General features: G+C 39.7%; 1 protein-coding gene across 1 annotated transcript in view; it reads right to left on the bottom strand.

Moving 5' to 3' along the window:
- NCBP3 (nuclear cap binding subunit 3) overlaps positions 1 to 26,133 on the bottom strand; it is a 33,884-nt gene extending 7,751 nt beyond the window's left edge. Inside the window, exons 1-10 of the mRNA XM_007937484.2 lie at positions 25,951 to 26,133; positions 24,030 to 24,095; positions 22,047 to 22,152; positions 12,008 to 12,133; positions 9,838 to 9,966; positions 9,321 to 9,397; positions 8,510 to 8,618; positions 5,366 to 5,465; positions 4,968 to 5,071; positions 2,425 to 2,716 (exon numbers count right to left, since the gene is read on the bottom strand). Coding sequence (XP_007935675.2) covers positions 2,425 to 2,716; positions 4,968 to 5,071; positions 5,366 to 5,465; positions 8,510 to 8,618; positions 9,321 to 9,397; positions 9,838 to 9,966; positions 12,008 to 12,133; positions 22,047 to 22,152; positions 24,030 to 24,095; positions 25,951 to 26,133 — 1,292 coding nt within the window. The remainder of the gene's footprint in view (positions 1 to 2,424; positions 2,717 to 4,967; positions 5,072 to 5,365; positions 5,466 to 8,509; positions 8,619 to 9,320; positions 9,398 to 9,837; positions 9,967 to 12,007; positions 12,134 to 22,046; positions 22,153 to 24,029; positions 24,096 to 25,950) is intronic.
- Between the last annotated feature and the right edge of the window lie 800 nt (positions 26,134 to 26,933).

Here is a 26,933-nt window from a genome sequence, read left to right on the forward strand (position 1 = left end):
TGAGAGCAGCACAGAAAATTATACAGAACCAAGAAACCAAGAACACCACCAAAAAACACATAACAAAATGACAGCAACAAATTTATACTTGTCAATAATTACACTGAATGTCAATGGATTAAATGCACCACTCGAGACGGAGAGCTGCAGAATGGGTAAGAAGACATAACCCATCAATATGCTGTCTACAAGAAACATACTTTAGAGACAAAGACAAAAATAGACTAAAAATCAAAGGTTGGAAAAAGATATATCAAGCAAATAGCAACCAAAAAAGAGCAGGAATGGCAATAGTAATTTCTGATAAATTTGACTTTAAGACAAAACCCACCATAAGAGACAAGGAAGGACATTATATAATGATTAAAGGATCAATCAAACAAGATATAACCATAATAAATATCTATGGACCCAATGAAAGAGCCCCAAAATACATAAATCAGACTTTAACAGAAATGAAAAGACAAATAGATGACTCCACAAAACTGCTGTCCAGTCGGATCCAACCCACAGTGAGCCCTCCTGGGGTTTCTGAGGCAGTATCACTATGGAAGTAGATTACCCAACCTTCCTTCCAAGGAATGGCTGATGAGTTTGAACTGCCAGTCTTCTGGTTAGCAGTCAAGTGCCTTAGGTACTATACCACCAGAGCTCCCCCACAGTCATAGTAGGAGATTTTAATGCACCACTTTCAATGAAAGATAGAACAACTGGAAAGAAATTCAACAAAGACGCAGAAGAACTAAACAATACAATCTATCACCGTGACCTTATAGACACCTGCAGAGCACTTCACCCAACAACAGTACAATATACATTCTTTTCTAGTGCACATGCAACATTCTCCAGGACAGTTCATACATTAGGCCATAAAGCAAGACTTAATAAATTTAAAAACACTGAAATACTGCAAAGCATCTTCTCAGATCACAATGCTATAGAATTAGAAATCAACAATAGGAAGATCAATGGATAAAGAGCAAACACAAGGAACACCCTCCTTAAGAATGACTGGGCAATAGAAGGAATAAAAAATAAAATTAAAACATTCCTTGCATCAAACAAGAATGAAAACACAACTTTACAAAATCTTTGGTACACAGCAAAAGCAGTGATCAGAAGCCAATTTATAGCAATAAATGCACACATCAAAATGAAGCAAGAGCCAAAATCAGTATCTTAACCCAACATCTCCAACTATCAGAAAAAGAACAGCAAAAAAAGCCTACAATCACCAGAAGAAAGGAAATAATAAATATCCAGCAGAAATAAATGAAACAGAAAATAGGCAATAAAAAAAATCAACAAGACTAGAAGCTGATTTTTTGAAAAGATTAATAAAATTGACAAACCACTGGAAAATTAACAAAGGAAAAGGAGGAGAGAAATAAACCAACTTGAGGGTTGTTTTTTTTTTCCATTTTCCCCAAATACACCAAGAACGTCTTCAAAAGAGCATCCCTGGACTCCAAAGCTTTGAACTGTAGGTACACTATCTGCCTTCATAGAATCTGCTCATCCCTGCTAGTAATCAAAGAAATATACATACAAAATTATTATTTTTGTCTGTGAAATTGGCAAGATGGAAAGTGTGAAAGCATTTAAAGTTGGTGAGTATTTAAGTAGTAGGTGATAATGCAAGTAGCACTCTTCTATAAGGGAATTCAGCAATATTCATCAAATTTTTAAACACATGTATTGTTTTGTAAAATAATTAGACTTCTAGAATTTATCTAGGTAGTACAATCAGAAATCTAAATATCCTTCAACAGGGACTGGTTAACTAAATCACGGTACTTTTGAACAATGGACTACAACAATAGAAAAAATAAAATTCACAATGCATTAAGTGGAAAAAGCACATTGCAAAATAACATAAACAGCACAACCTCACTGTACAAATGTTACCTATAATTTCTCCATGTTATCTATAGGCATAAAAAACAGCTGGAACAATATTCACCCTATTGCCAATAGCTGTTATCTCAAGGAAGGATGGGATTACAGGTGATTGCCACTTTCCATAAGAAACTCTGGTAGCGCAGTGCCTAAAGCATTTGACTGCTAACCAGAAAGATGGTGTTCAAACCCACCAGCCACTCCATGGGAAGAAGACAGAGCAATCTACTTCTGTAAAGATTTACCACCTCAGAAACCTAATGGGGGGGGGGGGTGTCCCTGTGAGTTGGAATCGACCCAATGGCAATAGGTTTGGTTATTTGGTTTGGTCACTTTCCATACAATCTATCATTTTTATAAGGATCCACTTATAAATTTAGAGGAAAAACTGGAACTTTTATTCAACTCTTACAAAGGACTGAAATTAGAATAGATAAAAGTGATTACAAAGTTAAAAAGAATGAAGGTTAGTAATTAGTATTTCAAATCAAATTAAACTATTGATAAAATAAAAAATACTGTTACCTAATATTTTTCAACTGAGATTCCACTTCATCAGCATACATGGTCATTTTCATGCTTTTCTTTGGTGAAGGAGTGGAAATCATTTTCAGTTCTAGATCATAGTCCATCTCATCAGAGTCTGAGCTGCTGGCACTGGACCGCCTAGATGCACTCTGCTCCCGGGCCGGCTTAATAGCTGGCAGCTCCTCGTGGTACTCTACTACCACCCTGTCGTCTGCATCCATGTCCTGGTCTTCCTCTACCTCCTCCTCTTCCTCTTCTTCAATGGGTTCCTCAGGAACATTTACTAGTCCTGAAGAAAGTTAATCAAAATCTATTAGGAAAAGGACTAAAACCAACAACTATGAAATTCTATTCTATGTCAGTGATCTTTTAAAAAATGTTGTTCCCATGCCTGAGACATAACTGGAGTAGTATCTGTAACAGTGTCAATCTGGATACAATTCTGACACTTGACAACGGGAGAATGGCTAGGTAAAGTGTGATCTAGCAGCCTAAAGGAATATAAAAAAATCACTTAAAATAACTTTAAATTAGTTCATGGAAAAATGCTTATGGTAAGTGGAAGAAACAATATAAAAGTAAATGTTCACAACAATTATAATATTTAGTACAAAAGTAGACAAATAGGAAAAACACAAAATAAAATCAATTATTATATTAGGGTGCTAGAATTGGGGCAATTTGTTTCTTAATTTCTTTAACATGAATATACAGATTATATGAAGAAAATATTGCACAGTAACTGAAATCGGAAGTGTTTTACTGTGTAACAGTATGTGCATTATTAATACTGCTGTTATTAGGAGCCGTTAAGTTGGTTCCAACTCATAGTGACCTTATGTATAACAATAAAATGTTGCTCAATCCCGCCCCATTTTCTTAATCCTTGCTATGTTTAAGCCCGTTGTTGTAGCCACTGTATCAATCCACCTCATTGAGGGTCTTCCTCTTTTTTGCTGACCCTCTACTTTACCAAGCATGATGGCCTTCTCTAAGAACTGATCCCGTGTCCAAAGTACATGGGCAAAGTCTTGCCATCCTCACTTCTAAGGAGCATTCCGGCTGTACTTCTTCCAAGACAAGTATGTTCTTTCTTCTGGTAGTCCACCATATATTCAATATTCTAATATTCTTTGGCAACACTATAATTCAAATGCACCAATTCTTTTTCAGTCTTCCTTATTCACTGTCCAGCTTTCACAAGCATATCAGGTGACTGCAAATACCATGGCTTGGATCAAAAGCATCTTATTTCTCAAAATGACATCTTTGCTTTTAAACACTTTATAAAGGTCTTTTGCAGCAGATTTGCCCAATGTAACATGTCATTTATGATTTCCTGCTTCCACGGGCATAAACTGTGGATCCAAGTAAAATGAAAACCTTCACAATTTCACTGTTTTCTCCATTTATCATGATGTTGCTTAATAGTCCAGCTGTGAGGATATGTTTTCTTTATGTTGAGATATAATCCATACTTTGATCTTCATCAGTAGGTGCTTCAAGTCCTCTTTACTTTCAGTAAGCAAGGTTTTATCATCTGCATACTGCAGGTTGCTAATGAGTCTTCCCCCAATCCTGATGCCATGTTCTTCATACAGTCCAGCTTCTCAGATTATTTGCTCAGCATACAGACTGAGTAAGTGTGGTGAAAGGATACAATCCTGATGCATACCTTTTCTGATTTCAAATCATGTAGTATCTAATGCTATTAAGATGTTGTTATTTGTCATCTAACCAGACCTGACTCATAGCGACCCTTTCCAAGGCAGTATCATTACGGAAGTAGATTGCCCAACCTTCCTTCTGAGGAGCGGCTGGTGGGTTTGAACTACCAGCCTTCTGGGTAGCAGTTAAGTGCCTTAGGCATGATGCTACCAGAACACCTATGGATATATACATTAATTAAAAATTTATAGGCATCACCTTTCCTTGTCTCTATTACAATGATAATGTTATAATGTGTTTGATGCTGATATGGCTAGTCCTACAAAGCACTGTAGATTCTACAGAGAAGGTTGAAAATAAAAACCCAAATCTTTATGTAACATAATTGCGCTTTTATAATAAGCATGTTAAGAAAACGAAATCTAGGTCATGATATCCCACTTTTCTATGGCATTCATAACACACAAGCCAGTATGTGTAACACCAGACACAGCAGCCCTATTTTCATTACTAGGCAAAGGAATAATAAAATCAGCTCATTTGATAAAATAACTTAAAAAGGTAATTTTTTCATGCAGCTTTTAATATTACTAGTAGACAAATTAGGCTCCTAAGGAAAGTTTTCTTTTAATTTTCCCTTATATTACATTTGGCCTTCTTTGTTAGAACAGCTTCTATAAAATCATTTAATCTCTTTGTATGGGCAATGTAAAATTAATCGTGACTTGACTTACTTTCCTATATGTTGGCAGAGGGTGAGGGCAAGGAAGATAGGATGATAAAGTTTGGAACCTTAAAAGATTGTGTTAAGAATAAAAATATGATTTCGGGAGCCAAACATGTGTCTACCCAAGAGCTGAGCAGGCAACTACCGGAATGTCGGTGTTTATAAGATGTCAAGCCAACGTCATCCCCAATCAGGGCTCTCTTCTTGATCACATCCCGCTGAATGCGACGGGAATGATATCTTCGCTTCCTGCAACATTGCCAAAATAAGCACATCATCAAAAACCAGCAGGAAGGACTCTGAAATCCATTAATTCATTTCAACTACACACCTATACGATGTTGTGCTCTGAGAGAGATGCTAAAGGAAGCTGAAACTGGGCACTCCCACACAATTTACCACACTTAAATATCTTGAATTCTCTCCTCTTGTCTTCCTTCAAGTCTATAAGTGGTTTTGAAACTTCAGTGCAGAATACCAACTGAAGGACTAAGGAAAGTTTAAATACTAGTTAACTATTTTATTTTAAGGTCATGGACTCACCAAGAATTGCTAAGAATTCCTTTCATGCCTCCATAATTTGGATTCCCATATTTCATGTAATATTGACTTCGTCTGGCTGCTCCAAGTTCCTTTTTGTCATCTGAAAATTAATTACAACAGTTATCTAGGATTTCCTGTGGGTGTGAAGACAATGTTGAATAGTTCATTAAAAAAAAAAGGAATGTTTCCCATAGCTGGGATCAGATCTGCCAAAAGGAATGATCCACTATCAACATTCACTCTCTGAATGCATATGGCAGTGCAGTGGGGAGGGAGTAGAGCTAAACACAGACAAGTTCAGTTACTGTTAAGGAGCTGACTGACTGAACAAAGGAAGTATCATACAAAAATAAACAACAATACAGATTACAAGATTCCAAAAAGCATAAGAGAGGTTCAGTTATTACAGGTGTTCAGGGATCAAAAAGGCTTTCTAGAAAAGGTGACATTTTAGCTGTGCCCTGAAAGATGACGATAATTTCTGAATGACAACACTCCAATAACACAGAATCAGAGGTAGAGAAACGGATCATACGTAATGCCATGTATTTAGTAAATCATTTTTGCTAGTTTATTGGCATAAAGACATAAAGAAAACAGCATAGTACCATATACCTAGAACGCACTCAAAGAGCTATTCAATCACCAAATGTAGAAAAGAGGTCATTTGTCAGGTTACAATACCCTTTAGTTGGAGAAAAGGGAGTTAGTAATCACACCTACTTTCATCAAATGCAGTAATTATAAAGGCCTTTGACAGCTCCTTGGACACTTTCTGACTGCAAAGGACAGACTCCATTATAAACACATCCAGTGCTATAGGTAGATGTGGCAACACAAGCTGTTACGTGCACCCTACCAAAAAAAAATCCCCACCAGCTCCTTAGAGTGATGGTTGATTCCAGATCTGGAGCAGAGAAAGCAAGAGTCTGGAAAAACAAGATGTTTTGCTGTGACACAAAGAAAGTGCTCAGAGAATCACAGGAATACGTCAAATAAACACGGCTTATACAACATGGATGAATTTTGAAAACATTATGCTGAGAGGGAAAGAAAAAAAAAAAAACCAAACTCATTACCATCAAGTCAACGCAATTGATAATGACCCTAAGGACAGAGTGGAATTGCCTCATAGGGTTTCCAAGGCTGTAAATCTTTATGGAAGGAGACTGTCTCATCTTTTTTCCCTTGGAATGGTTTGTGGGTTCAAACTAATGAACTTCTGGTTAGCAGTTGAATGCTTTAACCACTATGCCACCAGAGCGCCCTTGAGTAAAGTCAGTCAGTCACAAATGGACAAAAATGTTATGATCCCACTTACATGAAATAGGCAAATATTACACAGACCAACTGTTTATTAGTGTACCATGGGTGCAAGGGAGGGAGAATGGGGAGTCATTACTTAGGGAGCACTGAGTTTGTTAATGGTAGAATAATTTGGAAACTGATAGTTGCACAACATGATAAATATAATTAACATCGGTGAATTACATATGAAAAAATGTTGAATTGATAGTATTTAAAAAATAACTTAATTTTTTGGTTGCTGGGCATATACACAGCAAAAACATACACGAATTTAAATTTCTACATGTACAATTCAATAACATTATATTCTTAGAGTTGTGCCCATTTTCACTCTCCTTTTCTGAGTTGCTCTTCCCTCATTAACATAAACTCACTGTTTCCTAAGGTTCCCAGCTAATCTTTTGAGTTGCTATTGTCAAATATTTTGTTATGTATTTTTTTTACCACAATAAAACAAATAACACAGCTGAAAAGGGGTTCTACTGGCCAAATCTCAGACAATTTGTGAATCAAAACAATTGCAGTAATGGATGGCAATCCACTGAATCAAATAAGAATTTATGAGTCTAAAACAATACAAACAAATAGATAAAAAAGGAAGCTCTTCCTTATAGCAGGCCGTCAATTTATAAATATGCAAGAAATGACAGCATTAGAAAATCATCAGTGGATGGTAATACTTTTGGGTGAAAGCCCAAGCAACAGAGCATTTATATAATCTCACAGTATCTCTTCACAAATTGCTTTTTAATTACAAAAGGGAAAACAGTAATTTTAAAGTGGAGAAACCTGGCTATGATTACCTTAGCAACTGATGAAAGTTAATCTCCCTAGTAATGGGACAAATTAAATGTCACACGCCTCCTGCTATGAAGTCCTAAAACATCACTTCTGAGGTATTCTTGCCCCAAATGCAAAATCTGAATTTAATCAGGAGGAAACATGGGACAAACTCAGAGAGGCATTCTATAAAATAATGAGCTTATTCTTTAAAAATGTATCAATCAAGAAAAACTAAGAAAGGCAGAGGACTAGTTCCAGCTTAAGAGAGACTAAAGAAGCATGACAAATTTAACAATTACTTCTGGAGTAGTTGCTAGGCCTGCATATGGGAGGAAAGTTTATAAAGGACATTATTGGAACAACTGATGAAATCTGAAAATGAACTATGGATTAGGTATTGATTAATGTTAAATTTCCTAATTTTGGTAACTGTGCTGTATGTAAGGGAATGTCCTTGTTTTTCAGAAATACATACTGAAGTATTTAGGACTGAAGGGAGTTACCTTCAGTTACTGAAATCTCAAGTTACCGAAAAACTATACACACACACAAAGAATGATAAAACAAATGGGGCAAAATGAAGCACCTGGTTAACTCAGGATTACAGTAAAGGGTAGAGGAGAAGTTCCTTCTACTGTTCTTGCAACTTTCCGAAAACTATGTTCAAAAAAATTACTAGAAATGTTTTTAATGCCCATCAAAAATCACCAGGAGATTCAGCAAATCCCAGGAGACACTGCTGTGATAAATCAAACATATATCTTGAAAAATAGTTTTCATAGTTTGGATAACTGGCTGAAAGGCACATGGAGCAAATCAGCTTTAACAGACAATAACTTACTTTAGTAAAAACATACAAATAGTTACTATTCACTTTCAAATCCAGAAATTCCAACTTGGAAAATAAGCCATTACTTCTAAGCACAAGATGTTACTGTTCAAAGGGAGCTATGAGATCATTTTACCTAACTTCCTAGTCAAAGGAGAAGGATGTCACTCAATAATAAAGCATTCTGATTAAATATAAAAACCAACAGCAAATATCAAATTTACCTTTTGTAGCAAATCTCATGAATAACCTATTTCCTTTAGCAAGCTTATTAGCTGGACGAAGATCGTTTCTTAACAGAGATTCTTCTTCTACCTGAGACAACGTGTCCAACTTAAGAAAAAAGAACATTTTCAATATAAAAATTAAAAAGTCGCTTTTAATATCATATTTATACAGCACCAAAGTTACCATTAAGAAAGCATCCTGCCTTTAAAAGTAATATTTATCAGCATTACAGCACTAGTTCTGTTGTAGAATTTCTAAGCCACTGTCTTCCCTGACCAGCCCATCTAAAACAGTCTCCGTCACATTCTATCCGCCCCCTTCCTTTCCTTCAAAGCATTCATCATTTCCTGACATTATCTACCTATCTGTGTGTCTGTGTACTGTCTATCTCCCCTACTAGAGTGTCAGCTCCAAGAGGGCAAGCCCTTTGTTTTGCTCAATGCTATACACCCAGCACCCAGAATTTGGTATATAATAGACACACAATGAGTTTTTTTAAATGGATATACTCTGACAGTTCCAATAATCATACTTAACCCACTAGGAAATATGTCATATTGATTTCTCTGAATTTTACTGATAGATTACATTTAAAAACCATTTTGTTTTATGCAGAAGTGTGGGTACTATTCAAAGATCTCAAGATGAATCATTACGGCCACAAGGACATAAGGTGAACCCTCAGAAGGTTTAACGGTAAAACCTAGAGGAAAACATAACTTATGTTTTTATTATGAAGTCTTTAAGCTTTAAAGACAGTAAGCATTGTTTGTTTAACAATAAAACCCTACATGTATCTCTACCAACCTCTACATCACTTGAGTTCTCATCTTCAACTTCTCCTTCTTCAGCCTCATCATCATCTGAGCTGTCTTCCTGCTTGTCTAAAATGGGATGTGAGGGAAAAGATGAACCTTAACATAACTCCATCTCACATATTTTTAAAAGTTCAGTATTTGCTCCTCCTATTTACTGATAGGAGCTCTGGTAGCATAGTGACTAAGGCACCTGACTGCTAACCAGAAAGCTGGAGGTTCAAACTCACCAGCCACTCCTCAGAAGGAAGGTTGGGCAATCTACTTCCGTAGTGATACCACCTCGGAAACCCAAGGAGGGGTCACTGTGAGTCGGGGCCAACTTGACAGCACACAACAACAACAACAACAACAACAACATTTGCTGATGACTCAAAACACTATGGCTTATTTCAGAAATAACTGGCGATGTGATGCTATGCAACGCTCTGCACAGAAAACCCAAAGGCCCGAGACCAGACTGTGTAAAGAAGAGGATGTGCAGCCCAAAGTCCTTTGTGCTCAGTTACCTTTTTTATTTTTCTCAGATGATTTGTCCTCACTGGCATCCCTGCTTCGTATCTTATCCAGGGCTGGAAGAGAGCTCATATTGATAAGGGCTCGTGTAGCTGTCATTTCATCCAGCCAAACCACATTACCTAAAATAAAATGTACAGATTGTACATTTCTTCAGAGCAGAGATTGCATCATATTAATTCGATAGCCTCACCAAGCTACAGACCAGCATCAGTAAATGCATGAACAAACTAATGAAGGGAAGGATAGAAAGTTGTAGTAAAACCTCATTGATGAAATTAGCCTAGAGCTGCATTCCCAAATGGGGTTCCACAAAATTATCATTACATATTCCATGAAGAAAAGGGCTCTGTATAACCACCTGACACATACTGAGTGCTGCATGGCAATTCTTGATGATGATGGTGATGATGACTGATGTCCAACAAATTGGGAATATCCTTTATACTACTGCCCCTTACAGGGAAATGTAAAATGACATTTCCCCCATTGTGAAGTGTGAGTGAGGAGCATATCAATGGGATACAGACAACGGAGGCTTTGTAGCAACTAATTTGTTTCTTTAAGGATGAGGGTTCAGCAAGAGAAATGTCTTGAGAAGTTTTATAGAAAAAAAAAAAACCAACTATTTAACTCGATTTTAAAGGGCATTTCTCAAATTTATGTTACTCATATTTCAGTTTGGGAAATGAAGGTCTAAAGACTCTCTTCTATCACTAACATGCCACATGGCCTGGGCATATAACTTCCCTTTTGTTTTTCAGTTTCTAATAAATGTACAATATGAAGTAGTTGAACTGGAAAACTCTAAGGGTCTCTCTTCTCTAATATTTCTTAGCTACAGTTTTAATGATGTAAATCAGGGGTTAGCAACCTACAACGACCCGTATCCAGTGCACCACCTGCTTGGTTTTTTAATTAAGTCTGTAACTGTTTTATTTACATATAATCCACATACAATAAATTACATAGCTACCACATGCTTTTGTAAATAAAGTTCTATTGGAAACAGCCAGGCTCATTCATTTAATTACTTTCTATAACTACTTTCATGCTACAACAGTAGAGTACAGTGGATACAACAGACACCATATGGCCTGCAAAGCCTAAAATATTTGCTATCTGCTCCTTTACAAAGAAAGGTGTGCCGACCTCTGATTTCGATGGTTTAAGTTAAATAGGAAAAATCTTCTCCTCAGTCACATTTCTTCTTTCAACGTTGTTGTGTTGCCATCAAGCCGATTCTGACTCCTGGCAACCTCACATGTGCACAGACCTGCCCCACAGGGCTTTCAAGGCTGTCACCTTTCAGGAGCAGACTGTTAGGCCTGTCTACTGAGGCACTTCTGGGGGGGTTCAAACCGCCAACCTTTCAGCTGGTTGGTGTGCTCATCCATCTGTGCCACCCTGGCAATATACCATTGAAAGAAGGAGTCTTTCAATGAAAACACTGAATCAACATCTTAAGGGTGAATCCAGGGGAACCAGGCTGCTACTTGAGGACACTGCCTGGTAGGGCAACAGTATGGGAAGCAGGTAAAGCCAGACTAGAAGTGCATCAGGACAAGAAGTTAGCAAAGTGACCAGGGGTGAGGCCAGAGAGGAGGGAAGCAAGGAAGTAAGTTAAAAATTACAGTCAGTTCACAAACTGGACAGCTTGCAGGTTAGGGCAGCCAGGTGGTATTCCAGAAAACACAGTTCAAGGCAGGAAGAGGTAACTGGTCTAACGTCAGAGAGTTCTGGTCTAGTAATAGGCCAGAGGAACTGAAGCAGAGACAGCCCTTTGAATAATTGTATGGTAAGCTGCCACAACGAAGTCTAAAGCCCTGAAAACACAGCCCTAAGTCTATGCAGTTAGATCCATCCCTTTGTTGGCCAATGCTGGGTATTAAACAGGGCTGAATCACATATACTATACTTAGATGCCAGAAACCCTGATCTCCAACTCTGACCTGTCTTAGAATACCCATGGAGGATGAGCAAGCAGACTGGTTAAGGCATGCTGGTTCTCATCAATGGACAATGTTTTTGCTCTCCTGGGCTAAGGGCAGAAGCTAGGTGCAGGCAAGTAGTCTGGGCCATAATCATGCACCATCTTAGATCTCAAGAACTCTTAAAATCATAAATAGAAGCATATTCAACAGAAAATTTGGAGGTACTTACAGGAGGTATCATCCAACCATTCAATGTGAGCTGGAGGATATTCTTTAAAATAGGAAAAGATATCCTGGGTACTCATCTCATCTACGCCACAAATGTAGATTGTCTCCAGTCTCACTTTGGGGATTGCTAGAAAAACAAGATGCAGAAAAGATGACAGGCTTTCCCCACTGCCTAGCCCACTCCACCGGTACCCCTTTAAAGCAGTTCATGTAACAAGCGTTCAGTAATGAAGTATGTTGAAAGAAACAACAATTATTCCAAAGGAAAATGAGACATAACAACAAAGTAAACAACTTCAAGTTCTATCACAGAACAGCATTAAACACCTTAACTCAGAACAGGCAGAAGAAGCTAAGAAAGAGGAAACAAATGGTGTTGGTAAAATACACCATACCGCTGTCTTACATTAATCTGTAATGTTCAAAGCAATAATAAACCCAACAGGATTATGCATTAAACTTGACAAGCTGATTCTAAAATTTTTAAACATATGAAAAGAGAAATGTGCAATGGTCAAGGCAATTCTGAAAAGAATAAAGACATACTGCCCCTGCATATATCAAAATATAGTATAAACTAGAATAAAGAAATCCTACAAATCAGTAAGTAACACAGCCTAAAATAAAAATGGACAAAGGATATGAGCCAGCAGTTCACACATGCAAAAAATACAGAAGCCCAATAAACATATGGAGAGGTGGTTGACCTCATTAGTAATCAGGAAATGCACATTAAAACAAGACACCATTTTTAACTGACCAGATTTTTTAAAATGTATGCCTTTTAGGATCAAGTGTTGGCAGCATGGAGCCAAAGAGCCACTGCCTCTATGGTGGGAGTGTGAACAGGCATAGCCACTCTGAACGGTAATTTGGGAGTGTCTATTAAAAATGTAATTTAGCATATGCCCAAAAGCCTAGGAATTCTTCTCAGTAAACTTGTTTCCATCAAGTTGAGTCTGACTCATAGCAACCTTATAGGACAGGGTGGAACTGTCCCCCATAGGGTTTCCAAGGCTGTAATCTTTTGTTGTTGTTGTTGTTGAGAATATACAAGGCAAAACAAACACCAATTCAACAGTTTCTACATGTAGTAACACTGATTACATTCTGTAAGGTGTGGAAACATTCTCATCCTCTTTTTCTGAATTGTTCCCCCTATTAACATAATTCACTGCCCTCTAAGTTTCCTATCTAATCTTTCAAGTTGCTGTTGTCAATCTGATCCCATACAGATGGTTTTTAAAAAACCATAATACTCAAGGCAGACATTTTTCACCAGTTAAGCCAAACTACTGCTTGGTTTTAAGAAGACTTCAGGGGATATTTTTTGTTTAAGGCTTAAAGATCATCTCAGGGCAATAGTTTCAGGGGTTCATCCAGCCTTCACAGATCCAGAAGTCTAGATTCCATGAGAATTTGAAATTCTGTTCTACATTTTCCCTCTTTTGATCAGGATTCTGATATAGAATCTTTGATCAAAATGTTCAGTAATGATAGCCAGACACCATCCCGTTCTGGTCTCATGGCAAATGAGGTAGCTGTTCATGGATGCTCTTAGCCATATATTCCATATTCTACTTCTATTTCTGACACTCCTTTTTCCTCTGCTGCTTGGGGCGAACAGAGACCAACTGTTGTGCCCTGGATGGCTGCTTGCAAGCTTTTTAAGACCCCAGGCACTACAGTAATAAACTAGGAGGTGGAACAGAAGCACAAAACAAGTTACCAGGCCAATTAACTGGGATGTCTCATGAAACCATGACCCTAAACCTCCAAACCAAGAAATCAAATTCCATGAGGATTTTGGCTGTATATAAGCAGCCACAGCAGCTACTCTTTGTTGTGGTTGTTGTTGTTATAAATATGTTCGTCACACAAATTTTGCCAATTCAGTTTTTTACAGGTATACAAGTTATTGACAGCAATTGTAATAATTGGCTCTGCAACCCTACCCTTAATCAATATGACTTTTCCATCAGTGTTAAACCCCTCTTCCTCTCCCGTCCTGTCCCTGGTAGCCACTAGTAAACTCTGCTCTCAACACATTTGTAAGACTATAATCTTTATGGAAGCAAACTGCCATATCTTTCTCCAGTGGCGTGGGTGGTGGGTTGGAACCACTGACTTTTCATTTAGCAGTTGAGTGTTTAACCACTGGGCCACCAGGGCTCCTCTTCTCCTCAGTATCTACCCAAAATAAATACACATAGGTGGGTACACAAAAAAGGCTCACAGAAAGATGTTCACTGCAGCATTATTTATAATAACGCAGTAGCAATGAGAGTAATGGATTATGGTTTATCCACACTATAGGATATTATATACTTAAAAAGAAGCTCTGGTGGCATAGTGCCTAAGGCATTTGACTGCTAACCAGAGGTTGGTGGTTCAAACCTACCAGCCATTCCATGGAAGGAAGACGGGGCGATCTACTTCTATAAAGATTTACTGCCTTGGAAACCCAGTGGGGGTTGATATGAGTCAGAACTGACTCAATGGCAGAGGGTTTGATTTGGTTTTGGTATATACTCATAAACAGTGAGACAATTTATTAGATGTCATGGAACTATCTATCCTAAGACACATTGAGTAAAAAAAGGTAAGCTGCAGAAAATTACACACAGTATGATGACATTAAAAAATAAAAAACATAGAACATCACCACACATCTTCTAAGGGTACATATTTATGTATACAAATACCTAGAAAAAGGTCAAGTTGAATTCAAACCAAACTAATAATAGTTGTTACCTCTGGGGAGGGAGAAACTTGAGGGCTGTGGTCAAAAAGGAATCTTAGCCCTACTAGGGTTGTGTTTTAAAGAAATATTTTAAGTATATTATCTCATTGTAACCTTTTCTTTTGTGAAACATGCAAATACATCAGTAAGAATTTTTAAAATGATCTTTAAAAAGCTGTATATCTCCCATGTAGCTTTATGCTTAACTTATTTAAAAGAGCTAAGGCAAATGTATAAAATCATACTGTGTGCAGTGTAGTAAATTACTTAGTATGGCTTTTCTACCTGTAAGTCATTGTAAACTCAGTGGTAGAATGAGCAACTGAGGAGCTCCTGAGTGTAAATGTTATCTACCTGGGTTATTTCTGTTGGGTGTGGCACAATGCAATGTTATAGGAGGCTCACTCTCAGGTGCTTAGAATTCTGTTGTTATGATTGGTTGGTTTGGCCACTCTGCCAAGATCAAAAGGAGGCCTCCTAGAGGCAGAACTCTCTCTGACTGCTGGTTGAGGAAGACGTGCTGCTGAAAGAGACACGCGCTCCTGAGACACGCTCCTGAGACACACACTGCTGGGAAAGAGACGCAAGAGACACGCATTGCTGAGTGAGACACCGAGGGACACGCACTGCTGGGAGAGAGACTGTGAGAGACTGTCGGCTGAGGGACGGTGGGCTGGGAGAGAGATTGAGCATTCTTCCTGAACTTGAATTGTAGCCTGGTGCTTCCTTAATAAACTCCGTAATCTGTGAGTTCTGTATGGCCACTGCAGTGAATTATCGAACCCAGGAGAGAGATGGTGGGTGCTTTGGGAGGAACGGTTGGTGAAAGAGCTGGAGGGAGGCAGCATGTCTGGCCTCTCAGGAATAGGCCTTAGGCTACTGATGGTGATTCTGCCTTCCTCTTGCGGGGTTCTAGGAGGTCAGAATATGTGGCCTCCTTGCCCTTTTTGCACTGTGTAACCTCTCCACATTACATTTCTCTCTTCCCAATTTTGTCAAGAGTTCAATGTCCATCATTTCTAAGCACGCTTTTATACTTTATGTGCCACTTTTACTGAAAACACACTTTAAGTACATCTTCAAATGTGAATATTTTCAGATAGAAAAATAAAATAAATGTTTTGGACATTCCATTCTGAAGAGATGTAAGAGGTGGGCTTGTTGGGAGCCCATGGCAGCATGGCCAGCTTAAAGCAGGCAAGTCCTTCTCCTGCCAGCCTAGATTCATGAAGACAAAGATATCATCAAGACTTATGAATCCCCGCAAGTCCTTCCTAGTGAGGAGCAGGGCCACAGTGAACATATGTCCCAGTCTGAAGCAAACGAAACAACATCTAGCCTGTTAGAGTAACTCTTATATGCAGGATGAGAAACAAAAAAGTTTAGCCCAGGGAGCAGCACTCTTAGTTCCTCCAGCTGAAAGCCATGACTTTGAAAGAAAAAGAGCCTACAGATGCTTATGTGAAAGGTAACAAGAAACAAGGAGAACTCCTGGTATTAGTGGAGGGATGAGACTGAAGATCAGGGAAAAGGAATCTGGGAGGAGACTTGCTGATCATTTAAGAAGGACTTAATAAATGATCAAGGTAAATATCAAAATCATCACAGTGTTGTTCCAACAAAACACTACAACCATATTTAAAAAAAAACAAAACTTTAGGTGAGGAAATAGTTTAAAAACAAAAGGGAAAAGAGTCTAAGGAATAAAATGTCTGCCTATATTTTAACAAGATACATATATGCCTATATTTTAACATGTTTAAATACACGTCTATATTTTTACTAGAATCTAAAATCGGGCAATGGACAATCTTGTTCACAAGAAGCAGGTAAAGAATAATAATGAAAAAAAAAGATACAAAAGCAGTGTCACTGTGGAGATGATGAGTCCCAATCTGCTGGAGAATGAGGAAGGGACGTTCCCAAGAGTACCAAACCGACTGTGGCTTCACCCACTGGAGATGGGAACTTCCTTAGGCTTAACCTCTGATGGAAGAGTGCCACAGGAGAACACTCAGTACTTCCTCCCCTGCTGATATCACTGTTCAAAATAAAACAAAGCAACAACAAAGGCTCCTAGACTTATGCCCAATCGAGAAAGGGCTCATTGTTGACATGGTAGTGAACAGAAGCACTGGGGAGAAAGAACTGAACATCACTGAGTGTTGACTACGAGCTGATGGTGAGGGTTATCACATTGGATTTCCTAACAGGGAAAGAAGACAAAGAATGGCAGGTAGTGGGACACAACACTCAAGTCTTTAGGAAAGCAGACTTCAGAAAATGCAGGAAAAAGTAGCTAGTCCCAAACTCTCAGATTAGAAAGAATGAAAAAGTTGGAAGACACTAAATGTGGGTAAGTCAGAGCACCAGAGGTGATCTCAAGGAAACGGAAGGTAAGAAGAAATGGGATTTACAGGTTTGCAAAACATAGATGAGCAAAACTCATCACAGAAGACATACAGGAGAGGGACAAAAGGTAACTTCCTAACAAATTAAGAGAATGGCACAAATCTGAAAGACTAATCTCGGGCCATACAGCAATATAGAAAATGCAGATACTCCTTCAAGTGAAAAGGAAAGAAGCAGTATGACTACAAAAGGCAAAAACAAAAAGAAAGTCTACCTCCAGAAGAGATTAGAAGGAAATACACCAAACATTGCCACTGACCACATTTGAGTGGTAGACTGTGGGCAGTTTTCCTTTCACTCTATTTTCTAATTTTTTTTTTTTAGGAGGGAGGTGAACATGAATTGGTTTTATAACATCTAATGAAAAAAAAGGTTACAGTCCAGAATGAACAAAAAAACTCATAAAAATGCTGATGGGGTTTTATTTATTTAAGTGTTTGGGCAATACTGCTTTGAGAAGATGACGCAAGAAAAAAGGTAAGACTGCTGATTTTTTTGCTATTCTACTAACCGACAGTACAATAGCTATCATTAAGAAAGACTCAAAACTCAAGACTGAAGACAACAGGTCAAGAATTAATTTAAGTAAGATTCAAATCTTCCAATCCAGAATTACATCCCAATGTACTTACTCACACAGCTGTGATTTCAGAATCAGGCAGTAATCTGTGAAAGTCACAGGGAAGAAGAGAAGTGCCTGAAAGCCTTGAGAAGGACTAATTCTGTGCTGATTTTAATGAAAGGGGAAAAGGGAAATGCCCAGACCACAGACTCAAAAGCTTAATGCCATTCTCAGAAAATTCTTAAAATAGCTTATTAGACAGAATCCATCATCCCTGAAGAAATCAAGTCTTCCCCATTGGAAATGACATAAATTCACTAAGAAGCAAGCCACACTTTAAGCCAAATAAAAGACAGGCATATGAGCTGAACATTTACATTAGGTAGATACACTCCTTGGAGAGATCAATCATGGGAGAATAGAAAGGCTGTGTATGCACAGGGAGACAGCTTGGGGGACAGGAGTACATGGGAGGAAAGGACACAGTGAAGAGGTAACTATGAGGAAGAAGTGGGAGGGGAGCTGTTGCATTATGGGAAATTACAGTCAATATCATGAGACAAAATATATGTAAGCTGCTCTATGAAAAGTGAATTTGCTCTGTAAACTTTCACCCAAATCACAATTAACAAAAAAAAAAAAAAAGTAACAAGCAACAGTAACTCTATTTCTTTTTTTGAGGAGATTACTAGGCTATAAAATCCAAAGAACACCATAAATGGTATTCTATCTTGAGTTCCTTAAGGTATGTAATCAAGTTCCTCATGACAATAAAATGAAATACGTGCCTAATGATAAAAGAACAAAACTAATAATTAATGGATCAATGTTTCACGGCACGCTACAGGATTATCAATATTTATCAACAACTGGATAAGGATCCAGAAGCCATGCCTAACAAGGCTGGAGAAGACACAAAGTGAGGATTACATCTAAAATAATGAAAATAGAAGTAGGGTGAAAATTAACTCAATAGACTGAAATGGAGTCTTGAAATCAACAAAATATAATTTAGTAGAAATAAGGGTATTTTAAAAGTATCTTGGTACAGGATGAGAAAGACTATTTTGATGAATGTTATTCCTGGGGGAAAATCCTGGGTGGTTTGGTCAGCCAGAGGTGAATACAGCATAAGAATATGAAATGGCTGGGAATAAAGATAGTAGGAGCCACATTCCTGCCATACTCTCCATGAATCCAACCATACCTAGACTCCACACCTCATTTTATGAAGGACATTTAAAACTGGAAAGTCTAGAGGAGGGAGACCAGAAAGCCATTTCATATAAAGCTTAAAGGATGGGCAGAAAGCCTTTACTTCTATCACCTAAGGGTTACCATGTCAATGAAGAAAGGACTTCACAGCGTTATTCTAAGAGCCATTCACTAACAAAGAGACAGAAATGATTAGAAGGCAATTTCTGCTCAATACAAGAAGGCATCCAAAAACAAAGTGGGCTGACTCATAAATAGTTCTCATGCCATCCTTGAGAAGCATTCAGGCAGAGGCCAAAGGACCATTAAGAACTTTGCCAAAAGGCCTGTAATACTAGGCAGGTGGTTAACCTACATGGCTTCTAACATCCCTTCCAATCATGAAAGCCTTGTCTTGGGAATAAGGTGACCAAAGCTGCTGGAGTCACTCTTAATGCAGAATGGCGCTGGTCTTCCCAAACTGTGTCCCTGAATGTTGGCTGAGCAGTTAGGAGCATAAGCTTCAGTCAGGCCAGCCTTCAAACACCAACCTTGCTACTTACCTAGCTGGGCTACCCTGGACAAGTATCTCAACCTCTCAGAACCTTGGTTTCCTTATCAGTAAAATAAAAATAGTAACATTCCTTCATAGGGTGGTTGAAAAGGTAAGTTAACCATAGCAAAGTGACCAGCACACAAGCAGCATTTAACAAATGGTATGTTTTATTATTGTGGTTGTTGCTGCTAATGTGTTGTCGTTGTTGTTATGTGCCGTCGAGTCAAACCCGACTCATAGCGACCCCTCCTTGGGTTTCCGAGGCAGTATCACTACGGAAGTAGGATTGCCCAACCTTCCTTCCGAGGAGTGGCTGGTGGGTTTGAACTGCCAGCCGTCTGGTTAACAGGCAAGTGTCTTAGCCACTGAGCTGCTGCTAATAAAAATAAATAATTTAACACCTGGTATGACTGCAGAAGTCAAGATGCTTGTTCTAACTTCTTCATTTTCCCGAAAGATTTAGAAAATGGAAAATACCAGATAATGACAATAATAACTAATAATCATTGAGCACTTACTACGTTCTAGGCACCATTCTAAAAATAACATTTTGTTAGAGTATGCCAACAGTCCTTTTAAGAACTTGCCCAAAGTCACAGAGCTAGAAGTGACAGGTCAGGATTTGAATCCAGGCTTCAGAAGCCATGCTCTTAACTACCACACCAATGGTTCTCAATCCTGACTGCATATCAGAATCACCTGGGGAGATATAAAACAGTAACTATCTCCGAGCACTATCTAACCCTCCCATTCTGATCCAGGATAGGTAGCCATATTTCTCTGAAAGCTGCCCAGGGTTCAGGTACACTATCTTAGGCCATGCTATCTCCTGGATGAAGAACAGGTTGTAATGAGCACACTGCCCCATATAACATCCCAGGCAGAGCCACTGCCTACTCTAGGAATTTCTTTAAAATCACGAGATCAGGTTTGCTTTACAAAAAAAAAAAAAAAAAAAAGGCAAGAAAAATTCAGAATTTAACCCAGACAGCAATCTTATTTAGATAGACACCATGTTCCCATCTTATACACCAGGAGACTAAGACCTAAAAGGTTCAGTAACTTGCCCATAGTCAACGAACCATGACTAGATTCCAGAAGGGTTATAGGTACTCTTAAGAGCTCCAACAGAGGTGGGAACAATTTCAAATGGACGACTAGGGATGCTTCATGAGGAAGTAGCATCTGAATCAGCTGATGAAGGCATGCCCAAGACCAGGGGCAAGAAGGCACAAGGAATAGGACTAGAAGCACATAGGCATGGTGAACTTTTAAGGCAGAGACGTGAGAGGACTCAAAGGCCTCCGTGGGCCCAGACATGCAGGTGCATGAATGGCAAACTGCACACCTGTCCCTGGCCTCCCCAGGACTTTTCCTGAATCAGAAATCCATTTAAGCAAGAGCCTGGAGCCACAGCCTGTGAAGGGAAGCAAGGTCCTATTTCCAACTTGAATTAATGATGCATGAAAAAGTAAAAGTAACTTCTCCAGTTGAGCTTTGCATCCAAGTAACTATGCCCACTAGGATGGGCTGAGGAGGGACATGGTTTGGGTCTATTATATCTTATTATATATTATAAAGCAAGACTTTGGAGTGAGATAAACCTGGATTCGAATCCTGACTCCACCTCTACGTTGCATGACCCTGGGCAATTTATTAAATTTCTCTGAGCCTGTTCCCTCTTTTGTAAAACAGGAATAAAAACTATATTCCTTATAAGGTTGTTGTGAGAAATGAATAAGTACACATGCAATGTGAACACAGTGCCTCGTAGCTATTCATTCATTCAACATGCTTACTGAACTTTTGTTCTCAACCAAGCAAGCCTAGAGAAACTCACAGCAGAGCACAGACCTGAACATGTATCTGAGGTCTGCCTATCAACACAATAGAGGGAGACCTTCTGCATTGATAAATTTACATTAGACTGGAATAATAAATACGGCTGTAGATTCACTCAAAAACTAGTGATAGTTTTCCCTCTTATTTATAAATTGTGTGTACACACACACACACACACACACACATAATTTAAGGTGAGTCCGAGGGAGCAAAAAACTTTCCCTAACAAAAAACAAAACTAAAATCACAAGCCAAACCACAGAATTATAAAACCCAGGGCAAGATTAGCTTAGGGTTTTCTGACAACAGTGTTACTGTGTTGTTTATGTGTCATACATTCAGATAGAGAAGTATTAATGGTTTCTCCCCAACCCCAATACTGCTCCAACTCCCCTAAAAGAAGGTCTGTGAGATACATCTTCCTTACATTTAAAGGCAAAGAAAAGTTAATACCTCTGATAAAAGCAGAAAAAGAGTAAGGATCTGTAGCAGCTCTGGCTTTCTCTGGACCTACTCAGACAATTTAATCTCATTTTCTCCAGTTCTAACATCTGAGACACAGCTAACAACATCTCAACTTTACACAGGTGACCTGAGAAATGGAGACGGCACACGTTTCTTTCTTTGGGAGTATTTGGATGAGTATGGGACAAGCAAAACAAGCCCGGAAGCAGGAGGTGATGCTCAGGGAAAAGTCACTCTTAGGGAAATTCCCCCAATATATCCTGTACCTTTCTTCATCATGTCTCGGTCCAAGGCTACATTTCTTTGGGCAAGATTTACTTCTGACCGAAAGTGGAAGCGTTTGGCTCGCTGTTCTTTCTTTTCAATTGCTTCCTAGAAAGTACAGAAAAAAATCAAAGTAGTGAAACACAAGGGAGGAAAGTTAAATCACAAACACAACGTGATGCATCAGTGATAACCCTAAAATAAATTTTGAAGGGCAACATTGTAGCTTGAATAATTCTAGCAGAGAATTAGATATTCACATTCCATACCTGGGATGGGATACACTGTTATAATCTGGTAATAATCTTCATGATGACATAGTGCCTATCACAATGCATAGGACATAGTAAGAGCTCAATAAATTATTTGTTGATGGAATGAATAGTATTTTAGAGCTTGTGAAACCCTCTGACATTTATTATTAACAATCATGGGAAAAAAATTACAACTAAGCAATTGCATCATCCCAATCTTCCACGTGTAAAAACTGAGGCATAAAAAAGGGAGGCACTTCAGCTAGAAAGGGGTAGATCTGCCGAATCCAGTGCTATTTCTAGGAGCTCCCCCACCTCCAGCACCACCATTCCACATCCTCTGTATGCATGGTAATCACACCTATCATGCTCTTCCACATCAAGTCTGCCTGAGCAGCCATTCCCTGAAGCTAGTTCCCTGTTTAAAAATAACACTGATGCCAAGAATCTCTCTCCTCCATTTTAGCCCTGTCTCTGTAGAATTGCCAGTTTTCATCTTTAAGTGACTTGAAGCTTCCCTGAAAAACAAATAGTCAGCTTTGTAAGTTTTTTCCAAGAGCTAAAATAATCCGGGTCCAACCATGGGTTTCTTTCTGATAGCTCTTAGAACCCTTGGCTAATTTTGTATTGACTTTGCCACCCTAATTGAAGGTCTGAGTTTAGAAAGCTTGTGGGGACTGGTAAAGCAGCAACACTTCTGTTATTTCCCAATAGCTAAGCTAATTTTCTTCACTGAAGTCTTCCTAGTGCAAACAACTTATCTATCTTCCTTTGATAATAACTTAAGTACCAATTCTGGGACTACTACCCTTTTTCCTATGTATTTATTCCATATAACGGCAAACTCTGTAGGATTAAGAATAGTACAATCTACTTTTCAATTACAGCAAGAAAACAATGCACTTCATTGCATATTCTTGCTTGTCTAATAAACGATGATCAGTTCTCTTTTGGCCTTTAAACAGTGTGAGAAAGCATGAGATGAGATCCAGATAAAATATCAAAAGGTAAGGATGACATATGTAATTTTTATTTTTGCTTTTATGCATCTAATACAGTATTATTATTTAAAATTGTTATTCATAATTTACTTCAAATTTGATTGCATGCATTAAAATCAGAAAGAATATCTAAACTAGATACAAAGCAAGAGATATATATGGACCGCTTATAATAAGACAAATAACAGGTTTGGGTCTGTGTGACATTGCAATGGAGCTGGTAATCTAGTTAATAGAAATTACTAGTTAAAAGGCAACACTCTCAGGTACTGAGACTAATTTAGTTACTTGGCCTTCGGAGTTTAGACAGTCACGCAATCAGAAACCCTATTTTTCTAAGCCTGTACCCTGTGAGAAATAAAGACATTTATCAAGGGCCTACCATGTGCCAGGCACTTTTCATCTTTTGTTTCATTTAAAATGGACACAGCACACATTTTGAAAGAATTGACATAGTATTAAAAAGCATTGCCAGCTTTTTCTTGGAAATGGTTAAGTACAGGCATCTAGGTACAGTGGTTTTATCTTTCTGTGGATATAGCATTGCCTGGATGTCTTGGGCATGCATGAACACTGCTTTGCACAACATGCAACTTAAATAAATAAATAAATAAATCCAGGAACAAGGGGGAAAAAAAAAGAAGGTAAGAAATAGTTACAGCTGTGTTATATCCTGGGGACCAAGTTCCTAGGATACTTATCAAACTGAATAAATCATGGTCTGTTTTACCTTGGAGGTGACATCAATTCCAGTGATGAAGCTGCCAGCCTTGTTTTCATATCTTCTACTGGTGTCCTAACACAAAGGGGGGGAAGGGTGAGAAATGCTGCCAGCCACTGAGGAAAACCCCATGATATAAGACAGCCTGACAACTAATTCTTTTGGGACAATCATTTTACCAATATCTCTCCCACCCCCAACAACCCCTTATTATGAGGAAGCCTGTCCCAGTGACTCTTTCTAGATCAGAGCTTGTGCAAAACCTTGTGTAATTCCACCAACTGATGATATCCATGTAAGTGTGACTCTGAAAGCTTCGGAGAAAAATGTCGAAGATGAGGCGCAGTAACTTCTTACCTCCCCAACCCAGACCGGTCAAATTCCCCATGCTAGGCCACCAGATGGAGCACAAGTCTCTACCAAAATGCAGAAAGTCCAGATTCTCCTAGAGTTCATGGGGAAGACAGCATAGTGCAAGGAAAAGAAGATGGGGTTTGGACACAGAGGATTAAAGTCGCAGTTGAGAGGTTCACTAATTACACGACACTGTACAATTTGTGGACCCCTCTGGGCCTCAGTTTCTTCCATGGTACCTGCCTAGCCTTCATGACCTCTTTCACTACTCTCCCACTTACGCTACAGAACTTTCCATTTCTCTAATATAACATCTCTTTCCCATTTCAGAGCTTTTGCATTTGCTGTTGCCCCTACTGGGAACACTCTGTTCCAAATCTGCACATTATTGGCTCCTTTTTGTCATTTAGGGTTCAGCTTAAATGTCACTATATCAGAGGGCTTCCCTGATCATCCTATCACATTCTGCACCCTGCATTCTATATCCATTAACATGTTTTGTTTTCTTCACAACACATAATACTACTGGAAATTATTTGTCCATTTGTTTATTACCAGTGTTCCCCAACTAGAACATAAACTCCAGGAGGGAGACTGATCTTGATCTTGATCAAGCACCTAGGACATTGCCCGGCACACAGTAGGGGGTGCAACAAATAGATGCTGAATTGAATAAATGAAAGGATGACAACACCAACTTCACCACAGCAGTGCTATTTAAATAGTGTAATGTGGTAAATGGTAAACTGCCATCATGTTCATTGTTGTCATTTTTCCCATAACTTCAATTTAAAGCAAGACATGCTCTTATGTGGTAAAAAGTTGTTTATGTTAGATGAGAAATTAAGTACATGAGAGGATCATCCAGGCCTGAGATCAGCTGTCTGAGAACCGGACATTGGACTACCAAAGCACAAGCAAAGCGCCTCTCCTTACCCCACCGTGAAAAAAGGGAGGCCAAGGACCACTACTGGCCCAGATACTTGGTTTCATTAGGGGTTAGATGCTGGGGCGACGATGGCAGATCCTATACCGCAGTGGAGCTGCGACGGGGCAAGATGACCCTCAAACCACTACAGAAAATCCAGTGAGTTTCTGCTGCTGACAAACCCAGTCCTCCCAAGAGAAGCAGCGAATGCCATGTTTAACACATCAACGACACCAGAGCAGGACCCACAAGAGATCTGGATGCAGGGGCCACCCAACAGTTCCTTCTGGGCCGCTCCTGGTTACGTTCCCGCCCGCGGCTTCCCCCATTATCTCAAGCCCAACCCCTCCTCGCTCACTCGCGTCCACAAACAGGTTCAGAGAGGCAGCGCAAAGGGGTGTCCTCAACTATCCCCCAGCTTTCTCCCATCTCCTCCAGCCTCCTCTACACCCACTTCCGGGCGCCCGGCGTCCTTTCTCTCGCTCCCCTTCTTCAAGCCTGGCGCCCCCGCCCCCCGGGCGCTCGCTCCCCTCTCTCCCCCTCCCTCTACTTCCCCGGCCTGGTCGCCGGTCGTCTCCCGCTCCGGCTCCCTCGGGCGCCGGCACTCCCTCTGCGACCTCCTCTTCGACCCCCGCCCCCCGCCCGTACCGGGATCAGTTCCTTCAGCGAGCGCCGCACCGGTACGATTTCCAGTTCGCCTTCCTCCACCTCCATGGGCTCCGGTTCGCCACGCTCCAAACCGGATTCAGCCTCTGGCGAAGGGAGCCCCAGGACTGGCCCCACCGGGGCCTCCCCCTTCACAGACACTCGCAGGCTCCGTACGGCCGCCATCGCCGCCCGCGGGCCACACCACTGAGAGCCCGCCCCGCATACCCGCCGGCTAGAGCGCCGCCACCACCGGCCACAGAGGAGCTGCCGCCGCTACCCAGAGTATCGCCTATTCCTCCAGAAGGTAGTCCTTAGCTCCGCCGCCCCCTGGTGTTGGAGGAACCGCCGCCCGCTGGGGCGGGACCTGGTGAACGGGAGGCGTGATCGAGTGAAGATGGGGGCAGGGCTTGCTAGAGAGGATGGGACTCGGAAGAGACCTGTGCTGTCTGGGGTTAGAAAACAGCTATGCCTTAACCTGTGCTAAAAGCTAAGTTTACTGAGAAGTCACTATGTGCCAGATAATGTTCTGTGTGATTCAATTCTTGTAACAACCCTGTGAGGTAGGGACACCTGTTATTATCCAATTTACATAACAGGAAACTGAGGCATCGAAATTTATCCAAGGGACATGCTATTTTAGGGGTAAAACCTAGAATGAGATCCCAGAATGAGCTTCCATTCATTACTTCTGTGCAGTCTGTATATTGCCTTGACAACCTTTGTCTCTTTTTAATCTCCCAATAATTGGCCCATCAGACATACCCCAAAACTAAGACGCCCAGAGCACTGTGACCTGCCCTGAGGCCAGAGGTTGAGCCCAAATTTCCTGATTCTTAAGGGCTCTATGCACTATAGACCTCTGAGCATGGTTTCCTCTAGACATTTCTAACAATAACCTGGTTGAGGGAGAGAAGATGTCCTCTAGGTTTCCGGCGCGGGACACTAATCAGATTTTGCTTTGGATAATGGTTTTGCACCTTCGT

This window comes from Orycteropus afer, unplaced genomic scaffold (genome assembly GCF_000298275.1).
Source record: "Orycteropus afer afer isolate SDZICR_OR568_19922 unplaced genomic scaffold, OryAfe1.0 scaffold00042, whole genome shotgun sequence".
NCBI lineage: Eukaryota > Metazoa > Chordata > Mammalia > Tubulidentata > Orycteropodidae > Orycteropus > Orycteropus afer.